This window comes from Chiloscyllium plagiosum, chromosome 14 (genome assembly GCF_004010195.1).
Source record: "Chiloscyllium plagiosum isolate BGI_BamShark_2017 chromosome 14, ASM401019v2, whole genome shotgun sequence".
Taxonomy (NCBI): Eukaryota; Metazoa; Chordata; class Chondrichthyes; order Orectolobiformes; family Hemiscylliidae; genus Chiloscyllium; species Chiloscyllium plagiosum.
In genome coordinates, this window is record NC_057723.1 from 49,236,737 (window position 1) to 49,262,036 (window position 25,300).

General features: G+C 38.8%; 1 protein-coding gene across 3 annotated transcripts in view; it reads right to left on the reverse strand.

Moving 5' to 3' along the window:
- csnk1a1 (casein kinase 1, alpha 1) overlaps positions 1 to 25,300 on the reverse strand; it is a 55,056-nt gene that overhangs the window by 4,822 nt on the left and 24,934 nt on the right. For all 3 annotated transcript variants that reach the window (XM_043703775.1, XM_043703774.1, XM_043703777.1), the window contains 5 exons: positions 13,661 to 13,800; positions 9,279 to 9,357; positions 6,460 to 6,534; positions 6,099 to 6,205; positions 1,614 to 1,762 (listed from right to left, as the gene is read on the reverse strand). In XM_043703775.1, the coding sequence (XP_043559710.1) occupies positions 1,614 to 1,762; positions 6,099 to 6,205; positions 6,460 to 6,534; positions 9,279 to 9,357; positions 13,661 to 13,800 (550 nt within the window). The remainder of the gene's footprint in view (positions 1 to 1,613; positions 1,763 to 6,098; positions 6,206 to 6,459; positions 6,535 to 9,278; positions 9,358 to 13,660; positions 13,801 to 25,300) is intronic.

A 25,300-nucleotide genomic window follows, 5' to 3' on the forward strand; every position in this document is an offset into this window, starting at 1 on the left:
AAGCCCTTCTTCAGGAATGAGGCTGGTGTGCCAAGTAGGGGGGGGGGAGAATTAGGGGGAGGGACGCTGGGAATACAATAGGTGGAAGGAGGTGAGGGTGAGGGTGATAGGCTGGAGAGGGGCTGGGGAGCGGAGACTTTCATGTATTTGGAAAGGCAAGGACTGATTAAGGATAGTCTACATGGCTTTGTGCGTGGGAAATCATGTCTCACAAACTTGATTGAGTTTTTTGAAGTAACAAAGAGTATTAATTAGGGCAAAGCAGTAGACTTGATCTATATGAAGAAAGACACGATTCCTCATGGTAGACTGGTTAGCAAGGTTAATCTCATGGAATACAGGGAGAACTAGCCATTTGGATACAGAACAGGCTCAAAAGGTAGAAGACAGAGGGTGGTGGTGGAGGGCTGTTTTTCAGACTGGAGGCCTGTGACCAGTGGAGTGCCACAAGGATCTGTGCTGGGTCCATTACTTTTCATCTTCTATATAAATATTTGAATTCGAGCATAAGAGGTATAGTTAGTAAGTTTGCAGATGACACCAAGATTGGGCGACTGTCTATGTGGAGTTTGCACATTCTCAGTGTCTGCGTAGGTTTTGTCTGGGTGCACCAGTTTCCTCCCACAATCCAAAGATGTGCAGGTTGCAGTGAAATGGCAATACTAAATTGCCCCTACTATTCAGGGATGTGTAGGTTAGGTGCATTAGTCAGAGGTAAATGTAAAGTAATGGGAAACGGATTCGGGTGGGTTACTCTTTGGAGGATCGATGTGGACTTGTTGGGCCAAAAGGCCTGTTCCATACAGTAGGGATTCTATACAAAACAAAAGATTAGCATACAGATGCAACAAATAACTTTGGAATTTTGACCTTCATTGGTAGGGGATTGAGGTTTAAAAACAGGAAAATCTTGTTACAATTATGCAGAATGTTGGTGAGTACACACCTAGAGTATGGGTACAGTTTTTATTTTGGCATTTTAGAAAATGATATACGAGCACTGGAGATTGTTCCAATGACTTTCACAATGGGATAATTCCTTATGAAAGGGTTGACATATCAAGAGTGGCAACAGGTTCAGCCTTTATTCTTTAGGGTTTACACGAATGGGGAATGATCTTATCAGCACAGACAAAATTCTCAGGAATTTGACTAAGTAGATGTCGAGATCTTTCCACTAGTTGGGAGGATCTTGAACCAGGAGACCTAGTTACAGTACAGGGGACAAATTTAAAACAGAAATGTGAAGGAAATTCTTATTCCAGAGGATAGTGAATCCCAGAGAGTTGCTGAATCTAGATCACAAAGTATTTAAAGAGAAGGTAGACAAGATTCTCCCAACTAGGGTGTTGACAGCCATGCAGAACTGGCATGAAAGAGCAGTTAAGGCCTGAGTCAAATCAGCCATGATACTGTTGAACAGCGGTGCAATCCTAGGGTGCTGATTACATTCTTCTGAAACAATTTCGAAAGGACAATTCACACAAGGTACGGAGCCATAATCTTCCTTCCCCCAACAACAATATCCAAAATACATTTTTATTTCCAAATGAGGATGAAATTATGTACATCACTCCCTAAAACTTTAGTTTTAATTTCAAAAAACTACTTACCTTTCATGTTGCTCTTGGACTTTTCAGTTTGCTTGCCTGTGGGGGTCTGTGCTTGCTGCCCTTGCCCACTAGAAGAAGCTGCCTGCTGTGCTGCCTTTTGCTTCAACATTGTCCAGTCAAAGGTGTAGTCATACTGATGATTTAAGGTTCTAAAGAAAAAATAGGAAACATTAAATGTTGTACGATTAGAAAATGTTGAGAGTTCCCAGGTACTTTTCCAAAGGCTACATTTTATTTAAAAAATCAATTGCAAAATTAAAACTTCTCCAACACCAGGAATAGCTCTCAGTAAAATAGCAAACTGTGACAAAGAAAAATCCAGATATCTACGGTCACCTAGGCATTTACTACTATCAAGAAAGAGAATGCTGCCAATGGTACAGAAAAGGATGCAGCACCGAAGAGGAGAGAAAACAAATAAAAGGAGGTACTTTAAAATGCTCAAAGTAGAAAAGTCACTCTGAATGGAAAGCAATCGCTGTTACCTATGGATGAAGTGAAGAACAAATGTAAAGCAGAATTTTCCAGTCTTCATTAGTGGGGTCACAGGACTGGAAAACACCAAATTCACCTCTATTCAAGCCAGGGGAGAATGACAAAACAGAAACTACAGCCCAGCCTAAGTGCCATGGAAACTGTGAACCAATGATTCAGGCCAAAATTATGTAGAAAGATATTTAAGGTGAACGCCCAGAATGGATTTCTGAAAGGCAAGCCATATCTAACTTCCCTGCAACTGGAAGACAAAGTACATTCTGACTCAATATTAAAATCACTTCTTGAAATATTAACTAACTGGACATGGGTATACAGGAAAATTTCCAAATATGCAGATCACAAGACAACAATATAGTAATGCGCTTTAAATGGATAAACTAGCAGAAATATGGTAGTTAAGCTTAACACAAAACTGCAACACGATACATTTTAGCAGGGAGAATGGGAAGAGGCATTCGGGTACAAATCAGAGGCAGAGAGAGACATTTTAAAACACAGAATAAGTTGGGAAGGCCAAAGTTGGCCCATCTCCCTCCAAACCCTTCCTATTCATATACCATCCAGATGCCTATTAAATGCTGTAATTGTACCAGCCTCCACCACTTCCTCTGGCAGCTCATTTCATACACGCACCATCCTGTGTGAAAACATTGCCCCTGAGGTCCCTTTCATATCTTTCCCCGCTCACCCTAAACCTATGCCCTCTAATTTTGGACTCCCCCCACCCCAGGGAAAAGACTTTGTCTATTTATCCTATCCATGCCCTCATGATTTTATAAACTTCCATAAGGACACTCTCAGCCTATTCATCCTCTCCCTATAGCTCCAAACCAGGCAACATCCTTGTAAATCTTTTCTGAACCCTTTCAAGTTTCACAACAGCCTTCCATAGGGAGGAGACCAGAATTGCATGCAATATTCCAAAGGTGGACTAAGCAATGTCATGTACAGCTGCAACCAATAAAGGTTCTGACCAATAAAAGAAAGCATACCCGATGTCTTCTTCATTATCCTATCTACCTGCGACTCAATTTTCAAGGAGCTACGAACCTGCACTCTGAAGTCTCTTTGTTCAGCCACACGACCTTGGATTTTACCACTAAGTGTATAATTCCTGCTAAGATTTGCTTACCCAAAATGCACAACCTCACACTTATCAAAATTAAACTCCATCTGCCCCTCCTCGGCCCACAGTTTACTTGACTAAGATCCCTTTGTACTGAGGTAACCTTATTCGCTGTCAGCTACGCTTCCACTTTTGGTGTCATCTGCAAACTTACTAACTATACCTATGTTCACATTCAAATTATTTATATAAATAATGAAAAGTAGTGGACCCAGCATCAACCCTTGTGGTACACCACTGGTCACAGGCATCTAGTCTGAAAATCAACCCTCCACCACCACCCTCGGTCTCCTATCTTCGAGCCATTTCTGCATCCAAATGGTTAATTCTATCTGTATTCCAAGAGATCTAACAGTGATAACCAGCCTCCCATAGGGAATCTTGTCACACACCTTATTGGAGTCCATATAGATCATGTCTACGGCTCTGTCCTAATCAATCCTCTTTCTTACTTCTTCAAAAAACTCAATCAAGTTTGAGATATGACCTCCCATGCACAAAGCCATGCCGACTATCCCTAATCAGTCCTTGCCTTTCCAATTACATGTAAATTCTGTCCCTCAGGATTCTCCCCAACAATTTTCCCACCACCGATGTCAGGCTTGCCAGTCTATAGTTGCCTGGCTTATCCTTACCACTTTTCTTAAATAATGGCACCACATTAGCCAACCTCCTGTCTTCCGGCACCTCACCTTGACTATCAATGACAAATATCTCAGCAAGGGGCCCAGCAATAATTTCTGTAGCTTCCCACAGGGTTTGAGAGTGCACCTGATCAGGTCCTGGGTATTTATCCACCTTTGAGTTTCGAAACATCCAGCACCACCACCTCTGTAATATGGACATTTTTCAAGATGTCACTGCCTATTGCCCCACATTCTATACCTCTCATGTCCTTCTTCACAGTAACTACTGAAGACGAATATTCATTTAATATCGTCCATCTCCTGCGGCTCCAAACAGACTGCCTTGCTGATCTTTGAGGGGGCATATTCTCTGGGCAAAGGTGGGTACTGAAGGTGTTGGGGCTGTATTCTCTCCCTAGTTACCCTTTTGTTCTTAATGCATTTGTAAAATGCCTTTGGATTCTCCTTAACCCTATTTGCCAAAGCTACCTCATGTCCTCTTTTTGCCCTCCGGATTTCCCTCTTAATTATATTCCTCTTGCCTTTATACTCTAAGGATTTATTCAATCCGTCCTCTCTATACTTGTCATGTGCTTCCTTCTTGGTCTTAACCAGACCCTCAATTTCTCTAGTCATTCAGCATTCCCTACACCTACCAGCCTTGCCTTTCACTAACAGGAATATACTGTCTTTGGACTCTCGTTATCTCATTTCTGAAGGCTTCCCATTTTCCAGTCATCCCTTTACCTGCGAACATCTACCCCCCAATCAGTTTTTGAAAGATCTTTCCTAATACCATCAAGATAAGCCTTCCTCCAATTTAGAACTTCAACTTTTAGGTCTGGTCTACCTTTTTCCATACTATTTTAAAGCTAACAGATTTATAGTTGCTGGCCCCAAAGTGTTCCCCCACCTCAGTCACCTGTTCCTGCCTTGTTTCCCAAGAGCAGGTCAAGATGTGGATCTACTTTCTCCAGTAGGTAAATCCACATACTGAATCAGAAATTTTTTTTGTGTACACAAATTCCTCTCAATCCAAACTCTTAACACTATGGCAGCCCCAGTTTATGTCTGGAAAGTCAAAATTCCCTACCATAACTACCCTATTATTCAGACATAGCCGAAATCTCCTTACAAATTTATTCCTCAATTTCCCGGACTATTGGGGGTGGGGGTCTATAATACAATCCCAATAAGGTGATCACCCATTTCCTATTTCTTCAGTTCCACCCAAATAACATCCCTGGATGTATTCCCAGGAATATCCTCCCTAAGTACAGCAGTAATGCTATCCCTTCATAAAAAAACACTACTCCCCCTCCCCTGTTGTCCCCCTTTCTATCCTTCCTATAGTATTTGTATCCTGGAACATTAAGGTGCCAGTCCTACCCATCCCGGAGTCATGTTTCTGTAATTCTTATGATAACCCAATCCCATGTTCCTAACCATGCCCAGAGTTCATCCACCTTCCCTATTAGGCCCCGTGTATTGAAGTAAATGCAGTTTAATTTATCAATCCTACCTGGTTCTCTGCTTCGTCCCTGCCTGCCCAGAATGTTCGACTCACTCAGTTTCCCAACTGTGCCAGTCTCAGATTGATCTCTTTCCTCATTATTTCCCCCCCATCCCACACCCGGTTAGTTTAAATCCACCTGAGCAACTCAAGCAAAATTTCCCTGACAGTTTCAATTCAGACGTAATCCATCCTTCTTGTCCAGGACACCTGCATCCCAGAAGAGATTCCAATGATCCAAAAGTGTGCAACCTTCATCCATGCACAAGCTCAGCCATGCATTCATCTGCTCTATCCTCCTATTTCTAACTTCACTAGCTCGTAGCATCGGGAGTAATCCAGATATTACTACCCTCTAGGATCTCCTTGTTAAATTCCTGTCTAACTTTCTGTATTCTCCCTTCCTATGCCATTGGTTTCAATGTGTACAAAGATGTCCTGCCGGTCCCTCTCCCCTTTGAGAACATTCAGCACCCTCAGACACCCTTGAATCTGGCAACACACCATCCTGGATTTTCTTTGCTGGCAGCAGAAACATCTGTCTGTGCCTCTGACGAGAGTGTCCTCTATCACAACTGATTGCTTGGAACCTGATGTACCCCTCATTGATATTAGTTATTTTATAATTTCTCAAAAGCAATACAGGAAAGCCACTTATTGGTCAATTCCCAATTCCTCCATTGCATTATGACAGAAAAAATGCATTATTGAATTCACGTCACCTGAAAAGAATGCGGAAAAGCTGTCGAAGATACATGTAATCTGGTGCTTCTTCAAAACGTAGTCCACGACAGTAGTTCAGGTACATTGCAAACTCAGCAGGGAACCCCTAATATAGAAAAGGGAGAGTTAATCTTGTACTCAACTAATTTCTCCAATTAATGAGAATCCCTTCCCAAAGGTACAAAACAAGTTTATTTTTCTACATTTCCTTTTATAGCCAGCCTATGCCCACTGTCATTCAAAGTGACAGTTAATCTTAATTAAGGTACCTAGTTAAAAGATTTCAAACATAGTTAAAAATCAATACTTTAAAAGAATATTTTAATAGTGGATTCAAATAAACTTAGAATCAAAACCTACCTTACACAATACCTCAACTGGCGTGGACATCTTTTTCTCACTAATCTTCTCATATTTCTGCTTCTTTGTGGCTGCCTGTGGAATAAACATGTAAAAATTGCTCAAAAATTAAAGAAAACAAGTATTAAACATTAAGCCAATTTATTATATCTCAAGTAGAAAAGCACCGTTCTGAAGTAATCCTGAAAAATAATCTGGCTTAATATCAACATTTAGAGCTATTTTTAATTACAGAAAAATTCATATTTGTAAATATATACTGAAACAAGTCAGGAAGTATCCGGTTATACAAATTTTAATTATCCAGTTGGTCACAGCCTGTATGTCCTTAACCTCATGTTACATTCTCACTGTTTACCCATCAATGGAAGATATCCACTTAAAAAAAAAACCAACTGAACAAGTATACTATCAAAGCTGTTTTATACAAATACAAAATTAACAATTCTGTTAATCCAAAGTGAACTCAGGTTCTTAGAAGATACAACTTAAAAGAAAATAAACAAACAACAGAAAACAAACTTGTCTAGACTGTCAATTACTTATTAGATGATCAACAACTTCTAATTACATGAAATGCTATTGATGTCATGGTAGTGGCACATTAATCCATCCTGCCTGGTTAAAAAGATGGCTGGAATCATTTCAAACTCACATAGGTGTTGAGGTCTGTCACATGATGTGAGCATGTGTCAAAAATTCATACTTATGGCCAAATAAAATATGGCAAGTATCCTTTACAGAATTGCACCAGCCGGTGTTGGACTGGGGTGGACAAAGTTAAAAATCACACAAGATCAGGTTTACAGTCCAAAAGGTTTATTTGAGGCACTTGCGTTCTCCTGATGATGAAGAAATACTTCAATAGCTAGTGCCTCCAAATAAACCTGTTGAATTATACCTGAGTTGTGTGATTTTTAATTTTGTCCACATACTTGAAGGCAGTTTCCCATCTTTGCTGATGAATGATATCAACCACTGCAACTGCATTTTCAAAGGATTGAGGCTTTCAAATATTTTAAAAGGTAGACAAATGTGCCATTGCAAAATGTCAGCACTTAAAATTTATTTTGCAGAACAAATCCAGGTCTTATCAGAAATGGTTTCAACTGGTTAAACAAATCTTCAGAACAAAATGTTTACATATTTGTTTCAAGTAACAAATGCTTTTGAAAAATGCTTTTATCATACAAATGCAGTTTCTATCTCGATCTAAATAAATCAAAAACCACAATTTTTATCTTCCCTTAAAATTACTAGCATCGGGAAAAATAGCAACTTACTTGTATTTAAAATGCAAACAGCAATTTATGCATAGGTGGACTGTATTTACATATGCTTTAGGTATTCAGAGAAGGCACTCCAGTTGCATATTACATTGGTACATAGAAAGCAAAGCAGCTAATGAACCGGGAAAGACAAAGTGCAAAGGTAGGATAATTAGTCAGAATGATTACAGACACAGGAACTGTTAGCTCAGGGTGGCTGACTGTCCATTTATGATGCAGAACAATACCAAAAGCATGGATTCACTTCCCATACCAGTAGAAGTTACCACGAAGGACTATTTCTCAGTCTCTCCCCTTGCTTGAGCTATGGTGCACTACCATTGGTGTCTCTTTTAGGAGATTCCTATGGTCTGCTTGGACTCTGACAATCTACAGTAGATGTGAGGATAATACATGGCAGACAAGCATGGCATATATTGATAGATCTCTACAATATTTACAAACAGTAGCAGGACATCAGTTGAAAAAAAACATCCAGTAGGATTATTCAGTTTCTCCAGCATTGTGTTTATTTCAGATTTTCAGCATCCACAGTATTTTGCTTTTTTTCAAAATGATCAACTTAAGTTGGAGGAAATGCAACTAGTGACAAACAGGTCACATATCTGCATCTGATGCATATTCCAAATATCCTCTGAAGATGCTGGCAGTGTGTGATTAGCTGATTGGTAAATACTTCATATGAAATGCCTGAGCAGCAGCTTCTTACGGATTTGATCTGCAAGTTTCAAAGGCTTGTCCTAATAGTCATAAACTGAGAAATGTCTTCATACATTCTCTTCATCATTCTAAAAAAAATTATATCCTTGTGGATTATTCTTTATAAAACCTAAACACCAAATCTGCATACCAGCTCCTCAGTACATGTTATGGAGTTTAAAAACAAACCCAAGTTTTATCATCACAAGGAGACTAAGTAGAAGAACGAAGTCTTGCTATAATTGCATAGCGCTTGGGTGAGATCACATCTGGCGTGGTGCGTTGATGTGACTCCCAAATTTAAAAAATGATGTACTTGCTAGGAAAAGATCATGAGTTACATTCTTGCAATGAATAAGGTTGTCCTGTAGCAAGAAGTTGAATAAATTGGGCTTGTGTTTTGGCAGTAAGAGTGAATGAGAGCTGATCTCATGGAAACATGCAAGATATGGCTTGACATGGCAGACATTATCCTGGCTGGCAATTTAGAGCTCAAAACCACAGACTCATTAGGGTCAATCATTGAGGCGGAGATAGTTCATAGATTCTCCATCATAGAGTATATTTAAGGCTGAAATGGATGTACTATTGGTTCCGCAGGGAATCAAACAGACCAGAAAGTGGAGAGGAGGGTGAAAATCAGCAAGAATTGTTTTAATAGATTAAAGGCTCATATGGTCCATACTCCTGCTCTTAATTCTTAAACCAATTTCCTCAACTACAAATTGGAAATGCTACAATTTTACTGAATAATGATGATCAGATGTACAGTACACAGTGCCAACTTAAAGCAATTTATGTTAAGGCTGATCTACGCTGCTACGTATTTACCTTCAATCCTTGCCAAGGAAGGCTTGTTCTGTTGAAGTACATCAGTACGTATCCTAGAGATTCCATATCGTCACGACGACTGTTGGACAAAAAAAAATATTGGTATCTGAGGAAATTGCAAACAAAACCGACAAATACCCTGAACCATTTTACTTTGAAAGCACTTTAGAGTATTCAGCTTGAGTATTGACCTGGAGAGATACCCAAGACAAGGAGAGCAAGTTAAAATCAACTGACATTTCACAACCTATAGGATGCAAAAGGAATTAATTTCTCATGCTATGGTAAACAAAGGGCTGAGGTATTATATTGCTTTGGCTAAGTCAGAGTTGCGTCAAGCTTTTCAGAAGGATTTTCGTTGTGGGGCCTAGCAGGTTTATCTTAAACTCATTGTATCAATCACCTACAACAGCCCAGTAGTCTCTCATATCTCATTTCCACCCAATTTATTATTTTTCATTCATAGAGCAATTCGCTACTAAGTGGACATCTGCCGAAACATCAGCATCCCTTGCACCCACACCATCTGACAAGCTGTGTAGTTGGATTGCTAATACTTGACTAGCATGGTCACTCATCGGCGATGTAATGGCACAGCAACCACAAAGCCAGCGCTCATATTGTGTCATTGTTTAGCCACATACTTCACCTATCAGTGAACTCACTAAGTCTGCACTACCCTGCTCATTTTAATGGAGTGAAGAAATTCAGGAAAGAGTTCTAAACAAATATCTATAAGACAAGGAAAAGCCAAAACTGGTTTGACAAGAATGACCATATCATCCATGACCTCACCAAGAGGAAACCTTTCCAAGCCAGGCAAAACGACATTTGAGTTCTCCTCTTTACCAGCAAGGCAAATAGCAAACATTGGGTTACAAAAAAGAACTAGAGAAATCAAGGCCTAATGGTGTCTTGAGAAAGATAAGGAGCTGCAACTCTTTGCCAACGAGCACGATATCCAGGGTTTCTTCTGCACCACAAAGGCAATATATGGATCCATAACCTTTAGCCTTAAACCAGTGGAGAGTATAGATGAACCCTTTTAGAGATAGAAAACATCAACCTCTGGTGGAGAGAACTTCAAATAACTTGTAACTCTCAATATAATCAATAAGGAAGTGTTTGTTGAAATCCCCAGTTCCACAAAGATGATCTTCAACTCCTACCTCATGTGGCAGAAGGTGAAGCTGCCATTAGACAAAGAATGGAAGACACAGGAATAGACAGGATTCTAGTGGAAATTTTCAAACTTCGAGGAGCAGAGCTTACCCTTCATCTACACTGACTATCCCCGATGTAAAAATCTGAAACTATAAAGAAATCCCTGGTGACCTCCAGGATGCTGGCATCACCACTGTCTTCTAGGAAGGAGACAAAGTGTACTGTGGGAACCAGAGGAATCTCCCTATTCTCCATTGCCCAAATCCTCACTCGGCACTTTCTCCCAGTCTGAAGAAATTCTTCCTGAAATCCAGTGTGGCTACCAACCAAACAGGAATGGACATGATTTTCACTGCTCAGCAACCCCAACACAAATGCTAGGAATGACATGAATCGCTATGTGTTTCGATCTGACCAAGATTTGCGACTCAATCATTTGGGAAGTGCCATGAAAGAATCTGTCAAAAGGCTTGAGTAAAATTCATCAACATCCTTCATCTCCTCCCCAACAAGATGCTGGCAACTGTCCTCACCCACAGTAATATGACAGGATACAGAGGTCAAGACAGGAGTCAAGCAGAGATGAGTCACCGCCAGCATTCTTTTCTCCATCTTCACCTTATCGAGAACAAACTTCCTAGTGTATATCCTTCCTCAAACAAAAAAATATTGCTTTTCAAGCTGTATAATCAAGCAAAATGAAAATAAATTTTGCCTGAAATACCAAAGCTAACCAGTAAACTTATCATACCATTATGTTTAATTTAACGTGAATAATATACTCACTAAGCTGTGCTTTTATTCTCTTTATTTTAGAAAAAAATCTTGCACTAACAAAACTGTTTACAGAAATCTATTATTTGAGCACATGCAAGAGAATAGGAAAATACAGTTTGTTAACATGCCCACAATTGAACTGAAAGTTAAATGTGACTACATGCAAGTTCTAATGAAAGCAGATAGAGATAAACAAACATACAAATCCCAGAAGTCTTATCACAAGTCAGGAGTTGTGATGACATTTAAACAAACAGACAATGCTTCCACAAATATTCATTCTATCCTCAAAGAGCCCTGCACAGCAATTCAAAATACAAGGTTGCAGCATTTGGAACCATGTTCACCCAGAACTGCTGAGTGGATGATTCACCTTCGCTCAACATTCAAATCACCCACACGATAAAGAAACGATTGACAGCATTAGATACAGGAAAGCTACGGGCTAGACAACTGCCCAGCTTCAGTGATTAATGCTCCAGAATTAATCACTTCATTATAAACAAGTTGCTCACCTATATAGGTACAATATTGCGATTTACCCAGTCAAGCAGAAAATTGCTCATATCTGTCCCAAACAGAAAGGAAAAATGCAATTCAAGCATTACTAGCACAGTCTATCCACAATCAGCAAGTGATGGAAATTGTCTCTGACAGTGCTAGCAAGTACCATTTGATAATCAACTGCTCAGTAATACTCAGCTTGGTTCCACCAACTCCAGACTCATTCCAACCGCAAATCAAAGCGGATGACCTCATAAAACTGAAGTAAATGGAAATCAAAGCAGAAAAACTTTCAACGGCTACAGGCATACCAGCACAAAGACCACCAATAATCTCAGGCTTAGGGTGTTGCTAAAAGATCTCTGGACAGCATTTAAGCTGAACCCTCCTCAGCTGCTTCAACAGTGACTTTTTCATCATGTCAAGACCAGAAGTGGAGATTTTCGCTGACTATTTTAGTTCCACTCATAATTCCTGAGAAATTAAAGTGGGCCTTTTTGCCATGCAGCACAACTTGGGCAAAATTCAGGCATAGAAGTATGAAGTAACATTTACGCCATGCAAATGCTCAGCAATGAGGGTTAACCCTCCAATAAGGGTTAACTACCTCATTTGCCAGCACTACCACTGTTGAAATCCCAATATCAACATCCTGTGCAAGGCTGCCATTGACAAGACACTTGATTGTGAATGGGCCAATTACTTAAACACTAATTACAACAGGTGGGAGACTAAGTATTCTGTAGCAGTTGATTCAATATCTGATTTTGCAAACATTTTCATAATCTAAAGAACGCCACAAAATGATGGAAGATCCCTGCAGCTCCAACAAGCAAGGGTGCTGTTATCTATGACAAGTCATTCCACTTAACTTGTACCTAATTGTTCACTCCCGCATCAATGTACAGTGGCTGCACATTGAATTTTTTATGTGGAAAGTAATAAGTTTGCTTAACAACATCTCTAAATTCATAACTTTTCACCAAGAAGAAACAAGGTGAAGTATACAGGAACACAGGGACTGGACCATAACTCTGAAAAGGAGAAAGTGAGATGCTGGAGATGTAGATGCTGGAGATCACAGTCCTGATGCCTGAAAGGTAGATTCTCCTGTTCCTCAGATACTGCCTGACCTACTGTGCTTTCCCAGAAACACACTCTCAACTCTGGACACAACTCTTCCAAAACCCTTAGGGGAGGTGGTCATTGCCTAGCATTTACATGGTATAAATGTTACTTCATTCTTCCATGCCTGAATTTTGCCCAAGTTGTGCTGCATGGTGAAAAGGCCCACTTTATATTCTGAGGAATTATGAATGGAACTGAAAACTGGAATTACCATTCCTTCACGGTCGCTAGGTCAAAATTCATGAAGTTGCTTCCGAACAGCACTGTGGAAATACTTAAAACCATAGGTAATGCACTTGCTCACACAGGCAGCTCCTCCAGCTTCTCCAAAAGTAGTTGATTGTGCTAGTGGCACTTATATATTTAATTATTTCTTAGAGCTGCAGGAAACAGGAGTTGCAACCGCTTTAAACTCAAAATTGCTGTCACAAGTTCACAATCTTGCATTGTCTTGCAACTCCCAGAATTAAGGTCCTTCTGCGTCCAAAACTGCAAAGAAAATTGCTCCAAGCAAATGTTAATTTTTAAAAATTTCAAGCTAACTTTAAGCACTGCAGGTGCACATTTACTCGACACGTTCATTGTCAAATCATCCACCCTAGCGACTCCTTGAAGGTGGATAACTTCATTCCAGTAAGAAGGAGACAGCAATGATTAGCCTGGTATTACCGGATCTGTTGATTTAGGTCAAATGCAACCAGACCTCACATGCCAACATGATAGGTACCATCTATTCAGGTGCTGTTATGGCTCTGAAGGTCTGTCAAAAGACAATAAGCTTTAGGGAAGTAACCAAATAGTATGCTCACCTCTGTTCAATACCTAGATGTGCATTGATGCTGGCATATCGTGCTGTTCCTGTAAGATTTTTGTCTTCCCTATATGGTATGTGTTGTCTTGTCCGGTTGTCACGGTATTTTTTAGCCAAACCAAAGTCAATCAGAAACAGCTGCAAAATGAAACACAAGACAAAATGAAATGAAATTCAATATTAGCTTCAATTTTGCAATATGAGACATTTACCAAAACTATTAATTGTAATTCAATTCTAATTGAAATTTAAGCAAAAATTTAAGCTACAAAATTTGGGCTACAGTGGACCAGTCAGTAGGAAGAGATACACAAAACAGAAAACTAAGACTTGGTTTAAAGTGTGATAATGCTCACTTTATGCAAGCAAATACACCTATTTTTAAGCCTAGCTTGCCCTCCTACACCATCGGGCAATATTTTAACTATTTTCAAAAGGAGAGAACAGTGATAGCATAGTACATTATAGCAAATTCAAGAATTGAAGTTGAGAGATGGTACTGCATTAGTGATCTCAGTGCTTCAATTTTCCAGAACGTGCGGAAATAAATACTTTCCTCTATATCTATTATACTGAAATCCTCTGCCTATTCTAGTACTAATTTAAATAAAAACACATTCATTGAATGAGATACGTAAGCTGCCAAAAATATGGAAGCAGTTCAGAGCGTAACATTTGCCAATTTCTCAATGTTACAGCCCACTAGGTTGAATAATGTACATTGTTTTTTTTCTGAAACGAGCAGGAGACTGACTGATGTTACTCACTGGGTAGAAAAAGTGCACTTTCTTGGTGGGGTAGAGGTGTACAAGAGAAACAAAGGAGGAACAGCACATAAAAGTCGTCCGAAGGCTTTATTTAGTGGCCAAACAATGACATGAGAAAGGAACTTCCTAACTCTCCATTTTAAGTTTCTAAATATTCAGCAACAAAATTAAGATTTCAGTTAATGGCCAAAAATTAACTATTACATTTCTTTTGCTTGTGAACATGGTTTCTTTTTCCTCCCAGATAGTGCAATGAGGCAGATGAAGCAAACCATACAGTGGCACATGGAATTCACACTTTCTATGCTCAACAAATGACCATTCAACATTAGGTTAATTAAAGAAGAAGAATAGCCTTTTTCCACAATCATTTGAGTAATCTATCTTCCATGTATCAAACTCAACTTGCCTGAAGTTTCAACATGTCTTTATATTTAAATATTTGTCCAAGGCTAGCTACTGAAATCTGAGGTCACCAGATCCTAATTCTGATGGTCAGGCAGATAAAATGTTATACAGTGCAGCACAAAGCTGTACAAACCAAAAGACTAGTTTTAATTCCAGAATTGATCTATTGGATGCAGGAAATAGCTGCTCAAGATCATGAACCACAAAGCACTAACTCCTGCTGAATGTAAGCATAGAGCAACAGAACTAAACTCGGTTGCAATTTCATGTTCAAGTGACTTGCCAATTATCACCTAAATCTGACACCAAGAATGAATATTTACTAAACAAACTGGATTACAAAACAACATATTTGAACCAATGGGGCTACAATTTGGACAATACACAGCAAGAATGAAGTTGCTAAAAACAATTTCTCCACAGATTTCATACAAAGCCCTCAGTGTGGAAGTAGGCCATTCAGCCCATTGGGTCCACAGTGACCTTTTGACGCCCCTATCAGATGCTGGAGATCACAGTCCTGATGCCTCAAAAGGTCGATTCTCCTGTTCCTTGGATACTGCCTGACCTGCTGTGCTTTCCCAGCAACACACACTTGAGTCTGGACACAACTCTTCCAAGACCCTTAGTGGAGGTGGTCATTGCCTAGAACTTACATGGTATGAATGTTACTTCATTCTTCCATGCCTGAATTTTGCACAAATTGTGCTGCATGGTGAAAAGGCCCACTTTATTTTCTGAGGAATTATGAATGGAACTGAAAACTGGAATTACCATTCCTTCACGGTCGCTGGGTCAAAATTCATGAAGTTGCTTCCGAACAGCACTGTGGAAATTTAACACACCTCAACCTTCCTCGGATTCATAGAAAACAACCTAAGCATATTCCAGCCTTACTAAGCTGAAATACTCCATTCTAGATGATGCCATGATGAATAACCTTTGCACTCCTTCTAGTGCAATGACATTCTCCCTCTAGTGTGGTGACCAGAACAGCATGTATAACTCCAGCAGTGGCCTAATCAAAGTTTCTCACAGCTCTCAAAATAACCTCCCTGCTCTTATAATCTATGACCAGTTAAAGTAAGCATCCCATATGTCGTAATTATCCTCATTAAACTGTCCTGCCACTTTCAGGGATCTGTGGATAACTACCCCAAGATGCCTCCAAGCTTCTTCATGTCCTGTCATTCAGAACTCCCTTGTCTTACTTCTGTCACCTCATATTCAATCAGGGATAAATTCCATCTGCCACTTACCTACCCATCTGACCACTGTTTATATCTTACTGTAATTAACACCTCCCACCTCACTGTCAACCAATGTTAGTGTCATCCACAAACTCACTTTAGTATCATTCTAGAATGATAATTCCAACTTACCATTTCACTGTACATCCTGGTAATTGTACAGCAACACTAACTTACACAAAATGAATTCAACCTTTCAAATGATGTTTGCATATAAAGCTTGAACAATTAAAGATAATTTGTATTGTATTATTGATAATCGGGTAATCTTTGAGAGTTTGCTCATATGACAAAAATGATACTTGTATGTATTCTGCTCAGGCTGTCAATCAGGTTAACTATAAAAATGCACCTGACATCAAGTTTTCAGGGGACACCATGCTGCACTGACTCTCCAATTACAAAACAACCTCGATTACCTGAACATCAATTATCCAAATTTCAGATAACCCAAATCAAGATCAAGGTCCCATTAAAAACTCTATGCGTTTTCCAAACAACGTGATCCAAACTCAGTTATCTGAACAAAATACTTCCCGCCTCCGTCTCGTTCGGATAATGGAGGTTGTTCTGTATATGGATAAATAAATTCATTCAAGACATTTACAGATTGAAGGTAGCCATTATTTATAACATTCTACATTTATCCCAAATCTTTTCAAAGATACATAACCACAAATACAGAAAACCATTACACCACCGTGGAAAGATCCAAGGCGTAAGAGATAATTTTCTGCCAAAAATTGTCACTGTGCCTTTTGAAAAAAAGAGAGACAGGAACAAAGAAAAATAATATAGAGTTCAAATTATTTGAAAGTATACGACCATTTGTGATTTGAGGCAAAGGAACAGAACCATTAAATTACTACAGAACCTTAACATTATCTTATCGTTAGCAAGTATCTGTAATTGTCATGCTCAGCATAACTGACGCAGGTTTAGGCACAGGAATTGGAAACAACAATTTCCAATTCAAGAATTGAAACAACTGAAAAGTGTTACATTGACAGTGTCTGCAGCAATTTATCCTGATTAAACCCAAAATTAACTTTAGTGACTAGAACTCAATCAAAAGCCACCTAAGATTTGAGGAAATAAACTAGCAAAGATGCCTCTTACGCAAAAAACATAGCAGCAATCCAAAAATGATGTTGCAGACTCTTAGCATACACTGGCTAAAATAAAACTGATCATTATTTTGGTAAAGTTAAAGGCGGTTGTTTGAAATGCTAGAAAGTAGTACGACCCTCATCCCTTTCTCAATAAGTGACCACCAAAAGAGTGTGCTCGTGCTCATTCGGCTTGAAGTAGTAAAATAACATTTCTCAAACAGTGGCGAGTAATCCAACATGATCAATAACCTACAACATGCATCAAAATTCTGACTTTCAATTAAGAATTTATATCAAGTACTCAGCAAAGTGGTCTATATTGTCATTCCGCAGGTGACTCATTTGTGAAATGAGATTGCAGTGGCGTCAGAGACTTGATGTTGTTCTCCCATAAATTAGAACAACCTTGGAAACAAAATTGGTTTGTATATCTAATCCAAACCACAGCACTACCTCTAACTCTATTATAGAAATTCGTATTTGACTATTGCTAAAACTACATTTTATTGAAGCTTTTCAACTTGAATTTATCAGGACAATTTGCAACAATACCAACGTGAAGGGAAAACAAGTTCCTACTTACTGAGTTAGCTATATGCCCAAATGATTTTAACTTGGGCAAACTAGCCAACGTAGTCCCCAACAAACATCAGTTGCAAATGTTTGGTTAAATAAGCTACAAATAGATGAAAGTTTCATTTTTAAAAACTACCTTAATATTCCACACAACTTTAATCTAAAACCTGATACAAATAAGAGGGTTAAATCAGCTCCCACTTTCCACCTCAGTCAGCCAAAACAAAATTTAAGATAGTTTTGTAATACAAAAATATTTCATTTCAGTTAAACAGTTAACTGGTTTACTGGATACACAAGTCAATTCCAAGTTTTTCCGGAAGTTCCCAACCCAGACAAAAAAAAGCAACAAGGATATAAATACAAGTTAAAAAGGGGACCATCTCCAATACAAAAAGGAAAATAAATGGTAACATTTTAAAGTCCTTATAGTGCTCTGGAGGAATAAGGTACAAACCAGCACCATTAGCTGGTTAGCTGGGTCCTGGACCAAGCAAGCTGAATACTGCAGATCTTTGAGATCAGTGTTCTGACGTTCTTCCAATCCATGAGGTCAGCATTTGCTTTTTCCTTTGAGCACATGCAGAGTGCTTCTCCAAAGTCCGCTGTTCTAAATCTATTAATAATGCTCTGCCGAAGCGATTGCTTAAAACACAGCTCACACTCATATTCCTATATTTGGGGATATTGACTCCAAACTGGACAATACCATTCAGGACATTCATCTCAAACGCAAATCTCATTACTCAAGTATAAATTAAGAATACAGTTTTTTTTCACACTTAACTGGTTTCAGTCTCTTTTGATAAGAAAAAGTTACTTTCAGTTCATGGTTAGTTGACAACATATTGATTTCCGGAGCTTGGCTCAATTTGGTGGTCACTGAAGTCTGCCTTTCCTTTTTAAAACTTAGCCCATGGATGCCCTGGTATTAAAATCAAATGGTGGAACTAAAAAAAACTGTCCACATCTCACCGCTATCGTGACAAAGTTTAATTCAGCTCCACCCAAATATAAGCTCATCTTTACTGTCCTGAATAGCTAGTTTAATACTGCACTGCAGAGTTTAGTTGGAACTCTTTCAGTAATAACACATTCATCCACATCAGGTGGTGATGGGTTCAAATACCATTTCAAAACACTTGAGCACATCGGATTAATGACACTCCAACAATGGTGAAAGTCTGAGGTGTCATTTTTCAAGTGATTTTTAAATTCAAGTCGCATCTACATACTCAGTTGAACTAGACGAAAGTGAGGACTCTAGATGCTGCGGTTCAGAGTCAAGATTAGAGTGGTGCTGGAAAAGCACCAGCAGGTCAGACAGCATCTGAGGAGCAGGAAAATCGGTGTTTTGGGCAAAAACCCTTCCTGATGTGGGATGCTAACGGCTGTGTTTTTCCAGAATCACACTAATTTTGACACTCAGTTGAACACCAATCCCAGAGGACTATTTCAAAATGTTGGAAATTGACTTGGTTAATATTCATCCTACAAACAACATAAGCTAAAAAAATCCTTACCACACTGTTCCCTGTGTGAAATTTCTGTGCACAAATCAACTGATCATTGAGATGTTGAGGGGTTAATTTGCTTTGCTGACCTGTAAGAAATTGGATGCCCCGGGGGTCAAACGGTATGCCCGTCTTACAGATAGAATGTAAGATAGAATGCAATTCCCATCCCTCACCATTCAGAACAATTTGCATGACCATTTCCTAGTTATTCATAGTAAAAGAATTACATTATCATTCCCTATTCAGAAAATCAATAAGAACATTGCAATTAAAATTCTGACTACTCCCTGCAGTTAAAAAAATGATTCACAACAGATGTGACCATTATGGGATGATTTACATTATACTGTTTCTGGAAATGATGTGATCACCATATTGTGACTTGAGTGGCACGTACTGTGGGTGAATGGCTGGGGATTATCTTGGGGGCACTACTGACTGTAAAGTGAAACTCTTGTATTGTATAAAGGAAAGACTGTTTCCTTTGTTCGGAGAGATCTTTGACATGGCTTCGCAAAATCTGCGAACGGTGTTAAGGGTTTCTCCAGAAAGCTTGTACTGTACTTGCTTAATACATTTTGGCTGTTCACAGAAGTGGGCGTGTTGCAGTTGCATCAAGGGTGTAAGACCCAAGAAAAAGAACCTACCAGTGACCACGCTTTACAATAAATACAACTGGATGTAAACGCTATTGGGTGTGGAGGTTGAGAGGTACAGTATCAATCAAAGTTATTTCAGAAATGATGAAAGTTTCCACTAATATGTTGCTAATGTCACTTTTTCATGACTGATCATTTGTGAGCAGGGTAAATCCATCCCCAATATAAACAAGAGTTTAATAAATGCAACATCTCTCTCCAAATGTGTCTGAAAGCTTAATTTTTGCTACCTCAAAACATGACAAAAAAATGACAGATTTTCAATCATTAAATATTCTGATGCTAATTTCACGAGGGATCCACAGCACATCCCAACATGAGTTAAAGGAATGTTCTGTAATTTGCTGTTGAAACAAGTTGATTCAGATGGAGAACTTTTATAGGCATATACTTTGCTTTCATGCCTCAAAAGGAAGTCAACTTAACACTTACAAATATCATGTTCTGTTCAGTGGTGGCATTCTTGCCAGTCATAGAGATGTATAGCATGGAAACAGACCCTTCGGTCCAACCCGTCCATGCCGACTAGATATCCCAACCCAATCTAGTCTCACCTGCCAGCAGCCGGCCCATATACCTCCAAACCCTTCCGATTCATATACATGTTCACATGCCTCTTAAAATGCTACAATTGTACCAGCCTCCACCACATCCTCTGGCAGCTCATTCCATACACGTACTACCCTCTGCATGAAAATGTTGCCCCTTAGGTCTCTTATCTCTTTCCCCTCTCACCCTAGACCTATGCCCTCTAGTTCTGGACTCCCTGACACCAGGGAAAAGACTTTGTCTATTTATCCTATCCATGCCCCTCAATTTTGTAAACCTCTATAAGGTCACCCCTCAGCCTCAGACTCTCCAGGGAAAACAGCCCCAGCCTATTCAGCCTCTCCCTGTAGCTCAGATCCTCCAACCCAGGCAACATCCTTGTAAATCTTTTAAGTTGCTGAATTTGCTTTCGAGGAATGAATTATGACCTCGGCTGGCATATCTATGCAGAGGCAGTGCCATCTTTTTACTGAAGTACCAGCAATGGAGGGAAATGATCCTTTACTTCAAGGGATCAGAAAATTCAACTGGCCTCTTTGCGTTTAACCCTTGACTTAATATCTAAAATATATTTTCTGGTTATGTATCGGTGAAGAACCTTTCTGCCACATTACAACAATGACTACCTCTAAAATGCAAATCACTCAGTTCCTGAGGTGGTTAAGGGACCTCCAATGTCTCTCACCATTCAAATAGTAATCAGAACTTTACCCACAATTTTAACACAAGGGTTAACATTATTAGCCAAAAGTAATAGTAAATCTAGCATCAATTACCATTTATAAGAGGGGCAGGATGCTTTCTCTCAAGTACTAAGGTCCTATTTGAAAACTTTGATCAAATTGTCTTTTAAACTTCTAAATTACAGGGTAAATGCATTTAGTTTCAATTGGCCCTAGTGTTATTCTGGTATATCTACTCTGCAGTTCCTCCAAAGTCAGTATATCCTTTAAATTGCAGTTTCTAGAACAATTCAATATACCAGGTGGAGTCTTGCTAGAGTTTTGCATTGAAACGTAACTATTTTCTAGTGTTCTACTTGCTCATTTCATCTTTAAGTAATTTGAACAGAACCATAAATAGCTAATGTGCATCATTCTTCATATATTAGCCTTTTGACAATAATTTGACATCACCTTCCAAAACCACAAATTATACCACTTAGAAGGTAGTGCAGAACCCTACAACCTACAATCCTTCAAGCCACCTACTATCTAGACATCGAAACTATATCAAAATTCATTTATTTGGTCAAAATCATGGAACTTGCTTCCCAACAGCAATAAAGTGTGTACCTATATCCCAAAAATTGCAATGGTTCAAGGCAGCAGATCACCACCATTTTGAGGGCAATTAGGGGTTAGCAATAATGGTTTGGTGAAAAGAATTTTCAAATTGATACACGACAACTGTGATCAACAGAGGTCACAAATTGACTAATAACTTGTGTGAAAGTGAAACAGTATATGATAGTGAGCAGAGGTAATTCAAAATAAGTTAGGGTTCAAAAAACGGTTTTTAACAATTGAAAGTCATATCAAAATCCACAGACTTCCAAAGAACTAAGAACTTTTAAAAGAAAAACCAACTAGCCTATGATCTGCCAGATGAATGTTGAGCAACGATGGTCATCTACCTTCCTGAACATCTTAGTTCTATTACTCACATGAAGATTACTTAAATAAAACCATATTGTACTTAGCCCCACTAGGAAGAAACTTTTACATATTTTGGCCTTCGTAAGAATATATTTCAAAACCTTATCTTTGAATTACATTAAAAAAGCTTCATAAAATTACATTTAAAATGAAATCATTCACCTTTGGTGCACTAATTCAATTTGAAAGCAATTCATCACAGCTATAAGTTAATTTATTTCCAAATATGCAATTTCAAGAAATATCCAGGACAAGGTTGGTGTAACTAAGTAGTCAAATTATTCTCTCAACTATGGCCAATATTAAAACATTTAGCATCAACTGTTAACCAATTGCTGAGAAGGATTTCTCTGAAATATCATGCAGTAAAAAGCTCTCAAAGGAAAAGTCCAAAGGATCCTAGAATGCCATATAATTAAGATTTTATTAATTTACCCATATTAACTAAAAATGATCACAAACTATTCAGCCAAAACACTTATTGATTTAACTACTGTTCTCCAAACTAGGCATACGATGCTGGTAATTTGTCCTTAGCTGCATCATTTTTAAACTGCAATTGCAACACAGGTCTAATCATTCGGCACCTATTTGCTGTTTAATAAAGTTTGACTTGGATTGCTGATAAATGATAAACTACAATAATGAATACACAGAGCTTGCCAAATTGCATCACAGGTAGACAGCGATTAAAAGGTTTTTAGTGCACTTGCCTTCATTGCTCAGACCATGTTGAGTATAGGAGTGGGAACATGTTGAAGCTGTACAGGACATTAGTGAGGCAACTTTGGACTACTGTATACAGTTCTGGTCATCCTGCTATAGGAAGGATATGATTAAAATGGAGACAATTCAGAAAAGATTTACAAGGATGTTCCTGGTCTGGAGGACTCGAGTTTGAGCAGAAGCTTTTTTCACTGGACTATAGGAGGTTGAGGGATGACCTTATAGAAGTTCAGATAATCATGAAGTGCACAGATAAAGTGAATAGCAAACGTCATTCACTTATGGTGGTTGGGGTGGGGCACGCTCAAAAAAATATATTTCAAAATAAAACCTAATTAAGGTCAGACAAGATTTAGAAGGGGCCATTGAAAAGGGCAATATTTTCAGAGGGTGGTTTGTATGTGGAATAAACTGCCAGAGAAAGTGGTATGCACAGGTACTTAAAACATTTAAAAAGACATTTGGATAGGGGCCAAATGCAAGCAAACAGGACTAATTTAGTTTGGAAAACTTGGTTGGCATGGGCAAATCGAACTGACAGGTCTGTTTTCGTGCTGTATGATTCAATGACACTAATACTGTCTGGATAAAAGTTTGACTGCGATGGTTAATGGTTAATAGCCCTTATGGGCAAGCCCAACAGTTAATATATAACCAGATGATAAAGATTGAAGAATTGAAATTAAATTGCTCATTGGATATTCAAATCAAGAACAGTCGTTGGATTTAATCATGAATAAATCTTACTATTTATCACTAAAGAAATAATCATACCTAAACTACGCATTTTACCAATTCTTTTTCACCCGCTACTATTCCATTACTTTATTTACAAAATCACTTGAAATTAGGTGTTTTAGCTCCATTGTGCTATGAGGCTTCCTATTTGCATAACCAGAATGAGAATGCTGCAAATGATTTCAATGGATGGCTGGGATCATAAATGTTGCATTGCTGCAATTCAAGCTATAGGTGGGCAATAAGTAAATAAGGTTCTCTAGCTTCCTGAACTGATATGTAAAAATTGGATGGTTGCTGTAACAAATGGTTTTTAAAATTCACTTATGGGATGGGGGTGCTGCTCTATGGCCAGTATTTATTGCCTGTCCCTTGCTGGCCTTGAAACTAAGTGGGCGGCACGGTGGCACAGTGGTTAGCACTGCTGCCTCACAGCGCCAGAGACCCGGGTTCAATTCCCGCCTCAGGCAACTGTCTGTGTGGAGTTTGCACATGCTCCCAGTGCCTGCATGGGTTTCCTCCGGGAGCTCCGGTTTCCTCCTACATCACAAAGATGTGCAGGTTAGGTGAACTGGCCATGCTAAATTGTGTGTAGTGTTAGGTGAAGGTAGGGGAATGGGTCGCTCTTCAGAGGGTCGGTGTGGACTTGTTGGGCTGAAGGGCCTGTTTCCACACTAAGTAATCTAATCTAATCTAATCATTTCAGAGTATATTGCTGTGGGTCTGGAGTCACACATAGAACTGAGCAGGTGAGGATGGCAGATTTCCTTCCTTGAAGAACATTAGTCAGCCAGATGGGTTTTTCCAATAATTGGCAATGGTTTCATGGCCATCATGAAGTTTTTAATTCCAGACATTAAAAAAATTGAATTCAATATGTTGCGGAAGGATTCAAAACCTGTAACATTAGCCACATTTTGGATCAACAATTTAGTGATAATAGTTGAAATGTGGAGGCGATGGCCTAGTCTATCAGCAAACCTAGAACAGAGACATCATTAAATGATCAATTTCCTTTCCAATATTCCTGCCAACAATAGTGACTTTTTTTTTTAAAATGAACATTAATTCCATTCCAATTCTCTTTTCCACAGGAACACCTCATGGAGATAAAATAGGCTTGTGTAAACAATGCCAATTAAAAGTATCTGACCAGACAAATTAAATCAATGTTTAATTGCATTTTAGTGTAAAGTCTTCTCAATCAAATGGAGAACACACCCAAACTTCACAAGTTATAAATACTGTAAATTACCAAAACGGACCATCGCTATTAAGACAAAATAAAAAAGGGAAAAAACAGCAATCCCCTGGATTCAAGATCAACCTGCTCCAAAGGTATGCCATAGCATCTCTGAACAGGTCAATTTAAAAAAAATCAGTATCTTGCTTTTCAAAGCATGCTGCTTGACCTGATTAAATTTTCTTTTGAGTGATAGTGTGCAGGTTTACCTGTTCTAGCTATTGTCGCATAGCTCTCTAATTCTCATTTAGAACCTTTCTGACAATATATCCACTTATTCAAAATACCACTCATGTTTTAAAAGCAATTACTCTAAATATGTTCCAAACACCACAAGATCCAAAACAAACTCCACATATATTTGTTAAATGGCTAAAACAATGGCACAGTTCGTCTACCACAAACATCTATGCCAACCCCTCAAAAGTTATCATA